Source organism: Heterocephalus glaber, unplaced genomic scaffold, assembly GCF_053883595.1.
Source record: "Heterocephalus glaber isolate CG9 unplaced genomic scaffold, H.glaber_assembly_v1.0 deba00001781, whole genome shotgun sequence".
Taxonomy (NCBI): Eukaryota; Metazoa; Chordata; class Mammalia; order Rodentia; family Bathyergidae; genus Heterocephalus; species Heterocephalus glaber.
Window position 1 is genome coordinate 7,385,645 of NW_028258467.1, and position 19,065 is coordinate 7,404,709.

Consider the following 19,065-nt stretch of genomic DNA (forward strand, 5'->3'; position numbering starts at 1 on the left):
AGCAAACAAAAGGCCAGAACACAAAACAATGTTAAACGATTGAAACTTTAAAGCACTCTCTAGGCAACCAGCTGTGATCTGGGAAACCAGAACCATGAGTTCAGCCAACCAGGTAGACAGGGGCAGGAGAACTTCAAAACACCTCTGAAAGCTGAGTATTTCCAAGGGGATAACCACACAGACAATTTAGCAAGAAGGGAGACATTCCAGCTTTATTAGCATTTGGGGGGTTCATCCATATGTAGGGAAGTGGAGACAGTAAGATATATTTTGTGGGTATTTTACCCAGAATGGTTAACATGGTGAAGTATCTGTGTTAGAACAGATCAGCCTTTGGGATTTGGAATAGTCAACATTTATTTTCTTACCTCACTCCCAAGAAACCATGTATGATTATGATGTTTAAGCCTTGCTTAGTGGAAGCCTGGATTTCTCTTACTCTCTCTCAGCATAATATCTACATCTTATGAATTGTATAGGCCTGCCAATGCAAAGGAGAAAGTAATTGAAACCTCTAACAGGATAGTCTTGCATCTAAAAAACAAATGAAAGATTCTGCAAGTCAACGTGGCATTTGGTGGAAAGGGTGAAAAAGCAGAGAAATGTAATTATCCTCAATGTCTATTGTAAGGTACATTTTTCCTATGTTCACACAAGAATTGAAATGATTGCTTTGCAAAATGAGTTACTAATAAATCACACAGCATAGGAACATATACATTCATTTCTCCTCTGCATTTCATTTTTCTGAAAAAACTTAAATAGCTACAGTATTTCTCTGTTTTTTAAAAATTCACCCTTGGAAATCAGAAGCTCAGGACATATGTGTTTAAATTTACATGTTTATTATAATTTAAAAAATCATTTATTTTCAAAATATTAACACATAACCTGATGTTGTCAAATTTAGAAATATTCCAATGGAAACAAAAGGAAATAGTTAGCTTTATGCTCTTTGAGGAATGAAGGTGTGCACACAAGAGTAGAATCACAGGTTTATAGTACAAGTTTGTTAGATAATGTTTAGCTTTTCAGTGGGACACATTTTACATGTGGTGTTTTATGAACAGCCAGTATTGAGAGAAGAGATACCCTTGTTGCTTCAGCTCCCCACTGGTTTGGTTTGAGCATGGACAGGGTGAATGATGGTGAGCATTTAGACCTTGTTAGATACTTAAGGTTGGAGACCATGAAGTTTGCATCCCTGGAATGGAGAATTGGTGATTCAGTCTTGTCCAAAGGGCTGCCATCCATTTCCTAGCAGAAAGCACGATGCCACACCAAGGTCACAGGGACAGAAAATACAGCTTCTCAAGAAACCCTGGTTGACAAGATGGCTACAGTCCAAGTGACTCCTGCAAATACCAGTTTCCAAGGAGAATCAAGGCACACACAGCAGCCAGCAGAACTCTGTTTGTGTTGCTGTCAGACCAGGAACCATCTCTTGGAAATCAGAAGCTCCTCTCTGTCTAGGGAACAGGAAGCTTTAATATACTGTCTTTTTTCACATCATTTGTACTAGCTGCCTTGACCTTCAGATCGCTTCATCTTTTCTAACTGGCATAAAGCTTGCTCTGACTGTTGGATGTCCTTCTGGCATATCTGGTTCCTAGGAGGAGATTAAATATTTAATTTAATGGGTTTTGTTGAGTCCTTGTAGTGTTAAGGATCTTTACCAGAGTGGTTTACGGAATATTGAGATAGACCCCGTGTAGCACCAGTTCCCAGGAGAGTCGCCTTTTGGGAAATGTTATCTTTTGTTTTAATGAGGGGTACATTCACTTGATTGATATAACAATGACCTGGAATAATTAAAGCAGTTTTTAGAAACATCTAATATGAAGAAATAATAATAACATATGAGGTACACAATAATACATAATATATGATAAAATTTTAAAATTGCAATTATAATAAACGTATTCGTTGCTAAAGATGTGACAGCATTTTAGGTACTTGATTTCACTTAACTATGCCCACCTAATGCTATGGGTTCCATTGCTCCTCTTTTCTGTAATACACAAAGTGAGATTCTGATAAGCTACCTCATGAAACTTGTAACTCTTAAGTGGTAGAGTGAGGAGTTGAGACAAGTTGGACCCAATACTGAGATTTCTCTTGAGTATTGTGATCCACAAGCAGATGAAATTAAAATGCAGCTTCTGAACTATCACAGCAAATTATTTCATTCTTAATATCCACACATGTTCATTGTACCATGTTTTCTCAAGAGGTTGATATGCTAATTGAGGACTGGCCTCCTCCTCCTCCTCCTCCTTCTTCTTTCTGAATTTGAATCCTCCATGTAGCTGACATGGAAAAGTGGCTATATATGGTGTGGATCAGACATAGGGGACACAGGACAGAAGTGGGGTAGAAAGAGCAGGGAATGCTTCTGTGGGATTCAGTTTCCAGTTCTGGCCACTCTTTTGGTTGACCTTGAACTAGAACATCATATTAAGCCACTGCATTCCTGCTCTAGCCTACCTCCCTCTCAAGGTTATGCTAGGCAAGGAAAAGACCCAGTACAAGCAACACCAAGAACACAGCATGGAATACAATCCCGAAAGAGTCTCAAGACATGAAAGTCATCAAATGGTAGCTGTATTGTTCAAATAGGAAAAACTCGGTTTTTTGTTTTTGTTTTTTTGCATAGAAACTGGTTGACCATGAGCTGCTCTGGGACTGAGTGGGCCTAAACTCACTTTTCCACCTCCCACCTTCCTTTTCATCAGCTCAGTAGCTCAACTTGAGTGCACTAAATTCCAATTTGGTAATTGCATCCTTAAATCTTTTAATGAAGGTGTTTATCAGTGTATAAATAATTGCTCAGTAATTTTGTATTTGCAAACTGCATCCTGGCTGTTTATGCTACTCTGAGGTTCTTCCAGTGGAAGGTTTTGGTCCCCTCAAGCTCTTGTGGAAGTCGGGGGGGGGGGGGTTTCCACAGCCCAGAGAACAGCACATCAACACCATCCCCACCTGGGTTCACCTGGGCTCCCTCCCAACACTGGCCTCTGTGTGTTTCACCTGCTGTTTATGAACCGAGGGGCATGGCCCCTTTGTTACAGTGCAAGTGCTGTGATACTGATCCTCATCTGGGTTACATGCTGGGACTTTGGGCCTGCACAGTTGTTCTCCCACTTCTTGCTGGGCAATATCCATGTCAGCACAAGGAGGGCACACATCTCTGGTCCTTTGGGGCTTCTTATGGCCCCTTGCCCCACTGTGCTTTTGGTTGAGTCCCTTAATTATTCACAGAAGTGCTGGGGATCATCCAGGAGACTAAAAGCCAAAAGTTAAATTTTAACAAGCACAGAACACAACACTACACAGTTCAGTTGCTGTACTGAGGTGCCTCTGGGAGAAGCCTGCTTAACTGCTGGGACTGACATGCTTGGAGATAGAAGCCAGGTGACAAACCCAGGCTTCCTAGGCTGTAGTTTTTCTCCTGGTCCTATTTTTTCAGCTCACCAACTTGTAGAGACACTTGGCAGGTGACAGATACTCAAGAAGTATTATTCTTAAAAGCTGCGCTGAAATTATTCCCCTCATGTAAAAACAAGTGCGATTTACATCTAATATGGGTAATTACTTTTACAGTTAATTAAAAGCGCTCTCATTAAACCCCTACTGTGATGCCAATGCATAACATTTATTTGCAAACAGACCTTTGGTTTGAGCTCACCTCAGCACAGGGCTTCTACCTGAGAGGGGCTGCCTTGCTGGTATCAGATTTAATTGTGCTGAGCTGGCAGCCCTCCTGTTACTGGGCCTTTCTCTTGCCAGCTTGTTCCTGTTGGCACAGCTGGAGTCAGAGATGCTTAAACTTCTTGTCCCCAGATATCCTATTAGATGGTAGCTTGGTTAAAGAGACCCTGAAGGTCAGGGTGCAGAACTTAAGTCCAGATGAATGCTTTGCTTGAGGTTCTTTGCATTAAAGCTTGGTTTGAGGACTGTTTTGTGATTCAAAGAAAGTATCCTCCCACAAACCATGTACCCTAAAACTCTTTAACTTTCCTCCAAATATTTATATTTGTATTTGCATCATATTAGCTTTGCATTCTCACCTCCGCTACCTAGGCCACAACCTTAGTTCAATTGATTTGTTAGATTTTACTTAGTTTATGTGAGTGGTTGGTCATATGTATGGTTTTAAGTGACACAATTCTTAAATCCTGAGCTATCTTCATATTTAGATCCAAACCATAGTATTTTAGAGTGTCCTGACTTGAAATTGGGATTTGAATCTTAAACACACACGAACAGAAACCTCTTCAAAGTATCACATTTCTGATGAGTAATTGGGGCTTAGTAATTAAAATATACCATTATTTTGAGACTGAGATTTTGAAGGAGCAGAAAGATTATGATATTTGAAGTTAACAAACCTCACAAATCAGATCCTTGCCTCTATTACTTGGGCTTTTCGGTATTTTTGCAAAGTCATTTGCTTCCACCTGCTGGTCACATGTGATAATGCAGGTGCTGAGAAAAGAATGGAAACGTTATCAAATGGATGAAATTATATCACTGTAAACATTTTATACACTTCTTTATGGATCAAATAAGTGACCTTATTTGAAATTTGGTATTTTCAGTTGGGAGAACAATTATTATGAAGGACTTGGCTGAAAGTAGGGATGATTTCAATTTTCTACCAACTATGATTGTAGGACAGTAGTACAGTTGTAGTCTTTTTCTTTACGTGCATGGGAAAAGGTCTGGTTCTGACAACCAGCCAGGCAATGCCTGAAACTTCTAATAGTGTGAAAACTTACATGTACTATTACTTTCCTATTAAACATCTATGATAAAGTTTAATTTATAATTAGGCACAGCAAGAGATTAGCAATAATAATAGAACAGTTATAACAATATGCTGTAATATAAGTTACGCAGTGTCCCTCTCTGAAAATATCTTATTGCATTGTGGTGCTCTTCTTCTTGATGTCAGATGACCCGGTCTCTCTGTGATGACAGGATATGGACTTGTGGGCTGCAGTGTCATGATACTGTTGATCCGACTGTAGGCATTGCAGATCTCTATTGACCTTGGCTACCGAGTCCCCAGGAAATGAAACTGCCTACATATACTCAGTTTATGTAGAGCTGAGGAACAGTTGTTACACTTAATGAGGCAATTGACTTTGGACCATTGATTTACATATTCAAACTCAAGAACTTTATATGACATAGGAGGAAGTAGAAAATACATGAGGTGACCAGAAGGATTTCTATGTCTCTGATTTTAATTATCAAAGTGGTGTAAAGCTTCTTCCTCACACTCTTTGAAACTCAGTTTGTTCATCTGCTAAATGGAGGCATTGGGCCAAAGGGTCCCTATGGCTTTTGTTCCTTTTTAAAGTCTGAGTCTTTGTGAAGGTTATATAAATTAAGAACTTGGGTTGCAGATAATCACCACGGTGTTCTAAGCCCTAGCGTTTAACTCTCATCCATTGACTTGTTTTCAATTAGAAGTAATTATTATGTTCAGAACAATTGGAAATATAAAATGCAAACTATCACAAAGATTGTGTTCACAAAGGAAACCATAACATCGACTCAGGATTTCCAACACACTTTCAATTCTTTTTGAAGTGTCACATTGAAATGTAGTTTTTATTAATGTTATAAACTGTCCTGCCATAGTATTTATTTGCTGTTTGAAGGAGAAGAGAAAAACACCTGGAATTCCTCCCCAGTAGAAAGGTAGTTGATCACAAGCCTGATTTGAGTTTGTCGCATGAGCTGTTGGCTGTGTCTGGCCCCACTCCTGAGAGATGACTTTAGCTGCACGTATTTCCTGTGGGACTCTCTCTCTGGGACTCTGAGTATCACAGTGCAGGAAAACAATGCTTTGTCCAGGATGTATGATCCTTATTTAACTCTCATGTCTTTTCTTGCCATAGCTTTTCCAGTATTGATGACCAAAATCATCAATTAGGAGGGTCCAGAGTCTGTCTTGTAAAATCATCTGGGCTCATGAGTGTAGCAGTCAGAAATGACCCTGGGATTTCTGGTCAGGGATTTTTTTTTCTCCCTTAGGGCTTGAAGCACCTGGCTTTGGACTCAGGACCATACCTTTCTTTTCTCAGTAACAAGTAGCCAAAGACCAAGTGAGAGAGGTCAGCACAAGAAACCCCTTGAGGTTCCGTATTGGTTCACTGTGGCCATTTTTTAAAAAGTGACCACAACTGGGTACCTTTTAACAGCAGATGCATTTTCTCACACTTCTGGAGGCCAGAAGTTTGACATGAAAGTGTTGACAGAGCCACGCTCCCACCAAAGGCTCTATGGAGTTTTCTTGCTTCTCAGAGCTTCAGGTAGCACTTGTGACCTCATCATTCTAAGTTCTGCCTCTTTTGACATGGCCTCTTCTGTCTCTTAAAAGAATATTTGCTATAAGATCACACCCCCCATAGTCTAGGACATTCTGATGCTATAATCCTTAATTATCTGCAGAATAACCCATTGAAAATAAGCTCACATTCACAGGTTAGGGGAAGGATATATCTATATCTGTATCTGTATCTATATCTGTGTATGGGAAACTACTATCTAAGCCAATACAAGTTCTCACTTCTACATGCTTTGAGATGCCTCAAATCTCATTGGTAGGCATTTTTTCACCTATTCATGAGGATCTCAACCTTCTGGCCTTTTGGAGCTTGGCATGATGCTGATACACAATTCAAAGTGTGCACTGTGGGCACAAATAACTCAGGCCAGCAGCAGCCCACATGCAAAGTGCAGAAGCAAAGAAACCTTTTCAGGAGAGAGAAAGAGCTTCTGAAGAGAACAGATATGTGAGGGTTTTGATGTCTGAGAGCTGGAAGAACTCAGAGCTCTGAAGAGAACATTCTAAACATAGATCTGTTTTTAAGTTCTTAGTGCTCTGTGCAGAATCTGGTTTCAAAAAGACTTTTGGAGGATGTCATCAGTGAGAGGCAACACTTATTAATGATTTGCTGTGTGCTAAGACAATTGCATGTGCTGGACATGCCTCCCAAAACAGTATGGCAGCTGATACTGCTGTTGTCCTTATTTTACCGATGGGGAAACTGAGTCACCCTACATCAGCCCTGATTGTTCAGGGGCCCACAACTGGTGTGACTGAGCCCATTAGTGAAAACCAAGCAGAGTGCCTTCATTGTCTATGCAGAATTCTTTCTCTTGAAAGGAACGGAGTCCCATCTCAGTGGTTTGCCGACTACTGGGAACAGAGTGCAGGCTTCTGTAGGGAAATTGATTGCTTGCCAATGAGTGTGCAGTTCCAAATTCGTACTTAACACTTAAGTAGTTGAGCTGTTTTCCAAGTGAAGCCATCAAGTGGGGCTGAAGTACTTATGCAACTACTCTGGTTCGGAAAAGGTCAGATTGGAACCCATCTAGAGACATATGCTCTGTGCAGAGCAATCCGAACAATAATTTGTCCGCGCCAAAGTGACATTTTTCCAATTTGAGTCCTACATTGTTCAGAAGCAAGCGCCATCCCCTGGGGCGCCTCCTGCATAGACCTGCAGTGGATGACAAACCCACAGTATCATCTAAATAAAAAATCTAGCACAGGTTTAGTAAATGAATCCTGACACAAATAAATTGAATAATCTTAGGGAAATGGCCAGAGCTCTGATTGTGCCAGATAGCTTTTTTTCTGTCACTCGCATGGGTCCTAAGCACAGATTAAAAACAGAAATCTGCCTCTGGTTTATTGATTTTGTTAGTTCGTTGATTAACACCTGCCACTTCTGCATGGGTAAATCAGTGTCGGATATGCACCCTTCCCCAGAAAGCACACATCTTTTCCGTGGTGGAGGGAAAGAAAAGGGGGGGGGGTCCCACCCAGTCAGAACACGGCAGAGCAGGCACAGAGCTACCTTTCCTCACTTCGCTCCTAAATGGCATTGTCTGGGTTGAAAAATAACCCATGGTTTTTCTCTTTTCTGTACTGAGTTCACCTCTACTTTCTCTCTGTGTGTCCTAGCAGATGAATTCAGGGAGAGCTCTCAGCAACAGTAAGGGGCCCAGTAAAAGGCTCTCAGTGTTTTGCTGGCTCAGAGTCCTAAGAGCTTAGCCAGTAAATTAGAAGCATGAGCAAGAAAGGAAAGAAGAAAGACACCTTGTGGAGACAGGATCGCGGGACCTAGAATCGTGTCCTACAGGTGATTTGGGAAGCTTAGTCAGTACAGGCTGCCCTAACACAATGGCATAGACTGGATGGTAAAACGCCAGATGTGTATTTCTCAGGGTGCTAGAGGCTGGGAAGTGAGATCAGGGTGCGGGATGGTCAGGCTCTGGAGAGGGGTGTCCTGGGCTTGTAGACTGTGTTCTCTGGCTCTTGCTGAGCATGGGGCGTGGGAAGGGAGACAGGAAGGGAGATCTCTGGAGTCTCTTAGAAGGACACTCGTCTGTTGCATCAGGGCCTCACTCTAATGACCTAACCTAGCCTTAATTACATTCTTCAAGGCCCCATTTCCAAATCCAGCCACACTAGGGGTTAGAACTTCAACATAGGGACTTTATGGAGGCATTCTTTCAGTTCACACCCCCAAGTACAGTGTGGATTCTGATGCAGGCTCTCTGGGGTAAGGCTGGGCAGGGGGCGCAGTGAGAGACTCTCAGTGATCTGGTAGTTTCGGAGGTACAGACCCCCTTTTGATGAGTTAGTTCCTCACATCATCCCCTTATTACAGATAAGGGACCTGGGAGTTTGGTTGGTAAAGACATCTGCCAGAGATAACACAGCTGTTCAGCAGTAGAGCCATGCTACGAATGTGGGGTCTGATGTCTGGACTAGAACCCGTAACCCCAATCCAGTCTTGCAGCAGTTTTGCCCTAAATCCGCAGCCGGATGCTTGGGACTGGGGAGCTTGCATTGACAGCCCAGGGCCCTCAGCCAGACTTTTCCATTCAGGAGGTCTGCGGTGGAGTCCCTTGAGTATATCCATTTTCCCCTACCTTATTTATTTTTTATCTATTTATTTATTATTTAAAGTGACAATTATAAATTGTATACAATTATGATGTATAGCACAATGTCATGAAATGTGTATGCATTGCAGAATGGCTAAATAGAGCTAATTCATGTCTGTATTATCACAGATTTCTAGTGTTATGGTGAGAAGAATTAAAATCTGTTCTCTTAAGGATTGTCAAGAATATAGCACATTGTTATTAACTGTAGTCACCATGTTGTTCAATAGAGCTCTGGAACTTAGTCCTTCTGTCTTACTGAAATTTTGTCATTTGTGCTTGGATTATTTCCCCAATATAATATCTTCCAGGTTCATCCATGTTGCCCCAACTGACACAATTTCTTTATTTCTAAAGGGTGAATAATATTTTACAATGTCTATATGCACCTTTTTTTAATCTGTTCCTCCTCATGGTCAGGTTGTTTCCTGGCTTAGCTATGTGAATAGCACTAAAAGAAACATGGTAGTGTAGTTGCCTCCTGGATGCACCGATTTCATTTCCTGTGTATTATACCCAGAAGCGGGATTGCTTTATCATATGTTTGTTAAAATTTTACTGTTTTTGAGAATCCTATAAAGTTTCCATGATGATTGTGAAAATATACCTTTTTAAGAGGTTCTAAGCTAATGTTGTTGGACTGGGAACTTTAAGAACAGAAGTTCTGCTGGAGTTTTTTGTTATTGTTGTTGTTTTTAATTTTATTTTAGCTAATTTTGTGTAAATATCCTTCTCCACCCTCCTCAGTACAAGGGAGGGAGTGAAACACAGGGCATGGCTTATGTAGCCTCCCCAGTCACCTTCATTAAAAAATAAATTCCCTTAAAGGATTGGACAGCTCCTGGTATTAGGAGCCTCTGTCCATTAGAGGCATAAGCTCCATCCTTGTGTGATATGGGTAAGTTATGCAGCTGATCATCTCAATTTTCATTTAAAAAAATAATGTACACCAACTATTCTTGGTGGTTGGGAATTTAGAAACAGCTGTGACAAATATCTAGTGAAGTTCTGCCACTACAGATGTTTCCAGTCATTGCTTACTGCTTCAATCCCAATGTGCTGATAGGAAAAGTCTGTTACAGATAAAGTGAAACATTTGCTGTGTAAATCTTTGCCTTTTGATGTTGTCCCCCACTGATCTACCCTCTATTCCCATGGTCCTAAAATGCGCTCTTTGTAAATCACCATGGCAATGGCTTCCCACCTGGATTAGCCCTGCCCTAAGGACACATCAGTACGGTGAAACCAAGGATTCAGTGAGAAAATAAGCATTTCTATAGACTACTTATCCAAAGTGGAGCTAGGGTCCTTTGCAGACCCCTGCTCCATCCTGCTGCCTCCTCCTCTCCATTTCTCACGAGCCTGGACCGGAACTCTGGAACGGCCTTTATCTGCCATCGTCCCCTCGCCTCCACATCATGTTGGCTCCTTCTAGCATCTGTCCCCTATCCCTGCCTCCCTCCAGCCACCATACTTGTGTCTTCCTGCGTGCAGTACCACTTAAACTGCTCTCTCTCCCTGCTTGTGTCCTTAGCTCTTGACTGCCTGTTCTGTTAAAACAGAAGTCAGATTGTGCCTGTCCTCATTTTCGAGGACCTGAGTGACAACAAGTGTGGACAGAGATGTGGCAACATTGGAACTTTTACACACTGATAGGGGGAATGTAAAGGAGGACAGCTGCTGTGGATAACAGTGTTTCCTTCCAAAGTTAAACCTAAAGGGTACCTGGTTCACCAATTCCACTTTCAGGTAATCACACTAAAGAATTGAAAGAAGAGACTTGAGCTGAAACATGTATGCCCTTGCTCTTGGCAGGATTATTCATCAAACCTAAAAGGTGGGACCAACCCAAGTGACTGCTAATGGATGACACTTTCGAGTAGATACACAAAGTGTGTAATATTCACACAGTGGAATATTATGGAGCCATGAAAATGAATGAGATTGTGCCACATGCTACAACACAGATGAACCTTCAGGACATTACATTAAGTGAAATAAGGCAGTTGCAAAGGTACAGACACTATATCATTTCACTTGCATATATGTTACAGACTGAATGATGCCCCTCCAAAATTTGTATGTTAAAGGTAAACCGCGAAAGTGTCTGTGCTTGGAGAATTGTCCTGTAGGGAGGTAATTAAAGTTCAGTGAGGTCTTGAGGATTGGATCTTGACCTGCTAGAACTAGTGACCTCATAAGAAGAGGAAGAAACACTAGAGTTCTCTTTCTTTCTCTGAGATCCTGCAGAAGAGGGTCTGTGAGAACAAGACTGGAAGAGAGGCCGTGCCAGGAACTAAGCCTGGTTGTACATTGCCCTTGGACTTCTAGCCTCCAGAATTGTGAAAACAGACTTCTGTTGCAGACGTTAGCCCTCCGTGGTATTTTGTGATGGATTTCCTGGAAGACTGTTGCAGTGAGGTACATTCCTAATAGCTGAGCTGGATGGAAAGCGGAACTGTGGATGCCAGGGCATGAGGAGGAGAAATGGGGCGAAGTGTTTAACAGGGTAGAGCTTCAGTTTAAGAAAGTCAAAAGTTCTGGAGTTAGATGTTGAACATAACTCATAACGATAAAAATGTAATTGGTTCACTGAATTTTGCACCTAAATGTGGTAAAATGGCCAGTGTTACTAGGTGTACTTTGCCACAGTGAGAAAATAAAACTCTGTGCTTCTCTTTACTGCTGTCAGAATAAACACTAAATGTTCTTCTCACCTCCTCTCCCACCTTTCTGGTCTTACTTCCCTCTAGTCAAAGAGACTTCCTTCCTCTTGCTGGACTGTGCCCGATATGGCCATGACCCCAGGGTCTTTGCACATGCTTCTCTTTTGGCTCATCCCAGACTCACTCCAAGCTTTGGTTCAATTGCTATTTTTCTTTTAAATTTGAGATCTTAGATCCCTATACTCTGTGTTTCACCTCCCCTTCTCTTTATGTTAGTTTTCTTTACAGTGACTATCCCCTTCTAAATACCATGGGCTTAGGGTCCTTTACAATGGTCTGATTTTTACTAACAAAATATAAGCACCATAGGACAGGGCCTTCCTTATATTTGTGCATTATTACATGCTTTATTTTAGAGTCAGGCTTGATGGGTAGTAGGTGCCCAGTATGTATTTTCTGCCACAGTTGTTTGTGTGAATATGCCTGCTCTTCCATTTAGTGAGTTCCTTGAGGATAGGAACCATGCTTTTTCCCCCACCTTTCTATTCCAATAAAGGAAAAATACAGACAAAAAGTAAGTCTGTAATAAATATGGATGATGGATGGATGGATGGATGGATGATGGGTAGATGATTGAGTGGATGGCTGAGTGGGCAGATGGATGGGTGGGTGGGTAAAAGAATGGATGGATAGATGGATGGATGGATGGATGGATGGATGCCAGCAGATGGGTGAGTAGATGGACAGATGACTGGGTAGCTTGATGGATGGACATGAGGATAAGGAAGAGATGTGATAGTTTTGTGTTGAAGCAAGGTAGATTTGATTCTCCTAAATTTGGAATAGGACCAACATTAAATCTTCCCTGATGATGTGACTAAAGGTGTTGGGGGTGGGGACAGATCATATTATGAGCCATCAGCTTCTCTCTGTCCTGGCCTCTGATGCATAGCATCCTCCTTGACCCTGCATCTGCATGTCATAAAGATTACTTATGACATCCATATGTCTCTAATGCAAGCACCTCGGCATGCCCCTCTGAAACGCACTATAAAGAGCAATGACTCGAGGAAGAACTGTTAGGAGTGTGAGCACTTTATTATTTTAAAGGGCATTTCAACGACATCCCTGACTATTCTCTGGCCACAGGTCTGACTCCTGTTCTTTCTCTTGCCTTCTTTCTCTTTCTCTCAGGATATCAAAGACGACTGCAATACCTGTGTGGAAATAGAGGACAGAAAGGTAAGTCAATATTTTTCGTCTTTTTTGTTTCAAACAAAGCAAGAACTCTGTGATGTCAACCCAGGTGTTTGAGGCATGCTTCACTCAGCAGTGGTTTGGAAGTGGCCATGTGCTGGTATTAAGGCATGTAGCAATAAACTTTTCAATGTTCATCGCTTTTCTCCCTTGCAATCTATGTTATTTCTAATGGTTTTAATGAAGTGTGTATAATGTAACTAGGTTTATAAAAAATTTGGTACTGAGTTTTTGTTTTAGTCATATCCTTTTCAGGAAAATGACTCATTTTTCTCTTGTATTGCAATTTATTTGAAGATTGTTGTTGGGTATTCCAAGTTCCATGTATTACATATAATTACATAGTGTGATGTATGTTGTAGAATGTATAAGATAGGGCTTCTTAGGGTGCATCTTGCCAGATATGATCCATGTCCTTTACCTGAAAAAGAACGTCTCAGTTTCTGTCCTGGAACATTCACAGGAACAGCCACTTCCAGTATGAGACCTGAGGCAGCAGGCATTTCCTACATATCTGAGTTTCTCCTGCATTTATCTTATTTCTTACACTTGGTGTCGATTCCTTCAGGCCAAGCAACTGTCAGACTGTGGTTAATATTTTCAGTCTCTTTTTATTGACAAGAATTCACAGAAAAAAGTTTCCCTGACCTACTTCTAGGGTTCAGGATGTTTACACTTTCCTCACACTTTTATGCAGGTCACAAACATGTTCCTGTCCAGTGTCTTTTTAAAAAATGTTTCTTTATTAGTAGTTGAAAGATACTAGGGGAATTGCGGTGTTAGAATAACTTCAGTTTCATTGTTGGCAAGATAAATGGGCCACTAGGATAAGCTCTGGGCAGCAGAAGTCACGCAGGCGCTGTTCCCCCCAACAGCCTGCCTTTGCTTCATGTGTCCGTCTCAGTGAATGAGCGATCGCCCAGGCCCATGGCTGCTCTGTGGGGCTTAGGCATGAGGAGAAGTCGCTCACAGTCTGTGCATGGCTTCAGCCCTTCTGGGAAGAGGAAAACACACATATACCAGTATTCCTATGCTTTTCCTCCTGTTGTTGGGTTGTGTCAGACACTGATGAAAGCCTCATTTCTGAAAGATTTTTTTAGTTGTTTGCTAAACTTGACCTCAAACATTGATATGTAAATTAACTAAGCACTTGGGATTAATCGGTGTTGACTCTTAGTGACTAAAAATTTTTCTCCAAATTCTGAGTTACTAAGGACTTTTTATTCCTCCTGTTAACAGGGAAACTTCTTCTTTTTGTCTTTCTTTTTTTTTCTTTCAAGATTCTCAGTAATGCAGTAAGTCTTATATTTAGGCTGTCATGTGTCGGTGACTCTCAGGGTGGTTCAAAGTCTGGGGTGAAATATATACATAATGGAGTACTACTCAGCTATAAAGAAGAATAAACCTCAGTCATTGGTAGGAAAATAAATGGCTCTTGAGATCGTAATACTAGGTAAAATAAGTCAGACACAGATGGCTAAATAACATGTGGTTCTCTACTATGAAAGATATGAAATATAAAGAATTTGAAGAGCAAAATAAAAGAGACATGTTAAGGAACAGGGAGACAGACTCTGGAGAGATGAGAGGAAGATCTAGATAGAGAGGAAAGGGGGCTCAGGGAGTGAAAATGATGCAGATATGATTTGTGTATGTGTCAGTCCCCAAGCTGACTGTAATCACGACGCACGCATCTCAAACCTACACAAAGAAACGCTCTTAAAAAGTTGAGGGTGAGGTTTGGGAGTTAGCACTGTGGGGTGAGGCCACACAGGGAAACAGCAGTGACAGCAGCAGTGGGTGCAATCGTCATCTGCTTCCAAGGATGCACTCTGGTCCTGCTGTCACCCTGAAGTGTAATTATGAGACTTCCCCACTGAAGTGATGGCACTTGTCCCTGCGTGTATGTGTGCATCCCTCTCCACTTAATCCGAATGCTTCTGGCAAAATCAGTAATTTGATAAAGTGGAATTGAAGTGACAGGAGATGACAGAGGTGCCAAAATAATAAGTAAACCTGTCTCTGAAGCAGCAGCCCCTTGTCCTGTGTGGGGTTTTTACAGCCTTGGAGAGGCTGAAGGAGAATTGGCAGAGTTTTCTTTAAAACCCGAACCCTTTTCCTTAAGAAAGCTTAACAGGACCCCTTGAGGATTAGTAGCATCCCCCAAATAACTTTGACTATTCCTCTTTTCATCTTTCCTTCCTTTCTGTATCTCCTCCATGTATCCTGCATATCTAGCTGTATCTGTGTATGTCCATCTGCACCTTTGCTTTTATATTGCTGAATATCTTCTTGGTAGAAGAATTTTTAGAAAACACAAAATGTGAAGTTTTCCCTGGAGTCCAATAGCCTCTCTCACGGCCACCTCCCACCAATTTCATGCCTCATTCTCATTCCTTGCCATTGAGTTGGGCCATTTACCTTGAGATGAGTCATTTTCCCATTGCGTCCTAGACTGAGAATGATTGAAAATAAGGGGTAGGTTTTGAGAGTCGAAGAGAGCCCTCATCTTAATGAAGAGAAAAGGAATGAAATCATTTTACTTGTTCCACACAGAGTCTGGGCTCCACGTGAAAACCTTGACAGAACAAAGAGAGTCTCTCTCTCCCTCTCTCTCTCTCTTTCTATTTTTCTTTGTCCTGGATACTCATTTTCTCTGAGGCTGATGGAAAGCTAATTGTCATTTGGAAAACCTTGCCTAGGTGTTGATGGTGCATATTGGCATGTGCTCTGGTTTTATGTCTCTCTTTTGCTTCCAAGCCTGCCAATTAGCAGAGTCCTGTGAATGTACCTATACTTCGATAGGATCCTGCCATCTCTTAAAATCTCTCAGAGGGTGCAACAGGGAGATATCAAGGACTTCTGGTGTTTGTCACGAGCACATATCACCTCTTTCCACAGGTGAATGCTGCGGAGCTAATGCAGACTTAGCAAAGGTGAGTGGACGCAGCCTGCCACTCGGAAGTAGCTGCACGGCCTCACTAAACTGCACACACTTGACATTTAAGCACTTGTGTTTCTGCTGAGGAAAGGAGGCATTTAAATTCATCTTATTTGTGGTGTAAAATCCATCTGAATTTCAAAGCTGTTATAAAGACCGTGCTTCAGGTGATGAGCAGAGAGGCTGCTGGGTCAGTCAGGGGGACAATCTGTCGGGAGGAGGCCGGAGCCCATTTGTCAGAGGCAATCAGCGCAGGCAGAGCTCCCTCTTCGCACTTATCTCCTGGCCTGGCATCACTAAACAGCTTCCGATCTGCTCCAATACTGCAGGAAAGGAGAGTGAGTGGTTTTCAAAGTTACAGCAACTTTCAGATTGGGTCCGATTGCAGCTGTGATTTGGAGAGAGGCCTCCTTGTCCTGGTTAATGGAGACACATTGGGATTTACCTTTTTACAATACATGCTGCAGACCCAGCATCCTCAGTAGCTCTGGATACTTGCACCCATGTGTGTTTGAAGTACCTTCATCATCTCTATTTCACAGGTGGAAAAATAGAAGTTCAGACAGGGGGAGTGACTTGTAGCAGATCATTCCAGTGCATCACAAGCCCCACATTTGAATTCCGGGATTCTGACTCCAGAATCTGCATACTTTTTGTTTCTAGTACTACTCAGCCTTAGGCAAAACTGAAGCCTTGCATTTGCAGTGCCTTAGAATTGTACTTTCCAACTGATAAATTTGTGCTGTATCTGTAATTTTATTCATTGCCAAGTGAATAATCTGAGTTTCAGGGAGTAAGCTTTCAGCCACCACATTTTGGCTGTAGCTGGCTCAAGGTGGAGATTCTTCACTCCTTTGACCTTCCTGTCCTTCTGCTGAGCAGCTGGCACCTGGCAGGAAGGATACCAGAATGTCTCCTGGTTGAGGACAAGAACAATAGCTCTAAATGCAAAGCCCAGGCTTCACCTTCCAAAGACCCATGTCAGGTCCTTGCTGAAGTGACTTTTACCAAGGAATGCTCAGGATTAGAAATTCCATGCTTGAAATATGGGGATCACAATACATAAAGGTTAAAATCATGGGCTTTGGAATCTAAAAGTCCTGGATTTTAATCCCAGCTCTGTGATTTAGCAGCTGTGTGATCCCGAGAAGCTTTCTGACATGATCTTAGACTTTATTTACTTATCTGTAAGTTGGGGCTAATAAAATCCACTTGAAATGTTAATTTGAGTAATTGACAAGATAGTACTGAACAGCAGTTTATATAATACAGTAATATTTTGGTTCACAAACACTTCTGTTTACAAACAAAAGCATTTGGCAGAATTTTGCTTCCATTTGTAAACTCGACCACATCGGGTGACAAACAGGACCATGGCCATCTTTCCCACACAAGCGCAAACACAGCCATTCTCCCCAAAATTGTAAAATAATTTAAGTTCCTAACCAAGGTACCACTCTACTCGGTATGAAACAAAATTTAATCAGTTGCAGCTGCTTCTATTTTTTTAAATATTTATTCATACCTATACCTATAGGCATTGTCTTTCATTTATAATTAAATTTATTTAAAAAATGAGTCCCCAGGAAGTTGTATGGGTTCTCAGAGAGGTGGCCAACCAGTGGGATTTGATAGACTTTGGCAACGCTTTGCAAAGGAAGAGGCTCTTGACACAGGTCAGGATACAACAAATCTACCTGTCTGCCAAGCTCAAGCAGGAGGCATAGATTAATGAGAGATCTGGGGGCTGAGAGTAGGATAATGGGAAATGATGTAGACTATGATGACATGGAGAATTATGGCTCCATATTCTGGGAAATATTATTCAGCTAATTGTGGCCATGTGGATTTTAAACTCCAGATTGCCATTTTCCAAGCCAATTTGGAGTAGCGGATTTTATTAAACACTATGGATTTTTTGAAACTCTATGTGCAATCCAAATAAAGCATGTGTACAGAAGAGATTTAACACACTTATGAGGCTGGAGATTTGCAGGCAGATCCCCAGTGGGTTAGGAAAATGTCTCATTTACCTGATTCTAGGGATAGTGTCACTGGGAGGTCTTCCTGGCAGTGGGAAGAGCATGTGGAAAGATAGAGAGTGAGAGAGTGTGGGATGTTTAGGGTCAGCTCAGGCCAGATGTGCACGTTCAACAGTGCCTGGCAGGGACAGGGGAGCAGTGAGTGGGAAGCAGATTGTGGAAGATACTGTTTGCTATGCGAATGGATTAGGGCTTTCTGGCAATCTTCCTTACTTGTGAAAGGAAAGTCTTTGCTGGATGAGCCTGGAATTACATGACACCAAGAAGGCACTTGACTTTGTATGACAAACTCAGACAAAGAGGAAATCAATCGTCAGAGAAGAGGGAATGGAGACAGCTGGTCTTGGGTATGTCTGGGATTAAGGTGAAGATGAAGACTTTGGCTAGAACAGGATGAAGTCGGCCAGGACTCTGAGAAACAGTAGTGCAGGTTGTCAGCCAGGTGTTCCGATTTAATGATGTGTGAGGGATGAATATGGGAGTGCAAGTGTCTCTTCCACATAGTCATTTTATTTTCTTTGATATAGACTCAGAAATAGGATAATGGTTCACATTGTAGTTTTACCAGTGGAATCTTATTTCGCTTTAAAACATTCTACCACTTGCAGCAACATAGATGAGTCTGGAGCACAAGATGCTGAGTGAAACGCTCCAGACAAAGAAAGACAAAAACTGTGTACTCTCACTCATATATGGCATTTTTTAAAAAGTGAAGTTCATAATACTAGAGTAGACTGATGATTGTCAGGATCTGGAGGTAGGAAGAAGGGTCAAAAGATACATACTTTCAGCTCTAAAAACGGTAATGTTCTAGAAAGGCAATGCCTGGCATGATGAATATGATTACCAATATATTAAATTTACTAAGAGCATAGTTATCAATTGTCCTCACCACAAATGCACAAAAAAGTTAACTGTAACATGATGGGTATGTTCATTAATTTGATTGTGGTAAACCTTTCACAGTATATGCATGTATCAAAACAGCAGCACATCAAACACCATACATTTATGGAAACTTTAGTTTTCAACCATACCTCAGTAAAACTGAGAAAACATAAAAGTATGTGATGCAGTAGAAGCGTGTTTCCTGCAGGCTAGTACTGGCTAAGTGTGGGGCTCAGATCTGAGATGATGGATGATGTATTTTTGGCGATTTGCGGACACAGCATCAAATCACAGG

The 19,065-nt window shown here is 41.6% G+C and overlaps 1 protein-coding gene and 1 long non-coding RNA gene across 25 annotated transcripts in view; one reads left to right on the plus strand and one right to left on the minus strand.

The window, feature by feature from the left end:
- Positions 1–19,065, plus strand: part of Rbfox1 (RNA binding fox-1 homolog 1) — a 1,452,839-nt gene that overhangs the window by 538,331 nt on the left and 895,443 nt on the right. For 23 of the 24 annotated variants that reach the window (XM_087202739.1, XM_087202724.1, XM_013065590.3 and 20 more), the window contains one exon: positions 12,837–12,884. Coding sequence is in view for 4 of the 24 variants with exons in the window: in XM_013065590.3 (XP_012921044.1) it covers positions 12,837–12,884 (48 nt within the window). In the remaining 20 variants the exon portion in view is untranslated. Of the gene's footprint in view, positions 1–10,794; positions 10,991–12,836; positions 12,885–19,065 lie in introns of those variants that run through there. The other variant, XM_087202726.1, reaches the window with a different exon arrangement.
- LOC110345753 (uncharacterized) lies at positions 898–6,440 on the minus strand. Its single transcript, XR_002389343.2, has 3 exons — positions 6,206–6,440; positions 4,392–4,488; positions 898–1,609 (listed from the first exon to the last, which is right to left on the minus strand). It is a non-coding gene; the product is annotated as an uncharacterized LOC110345753 (long non-coding RNA).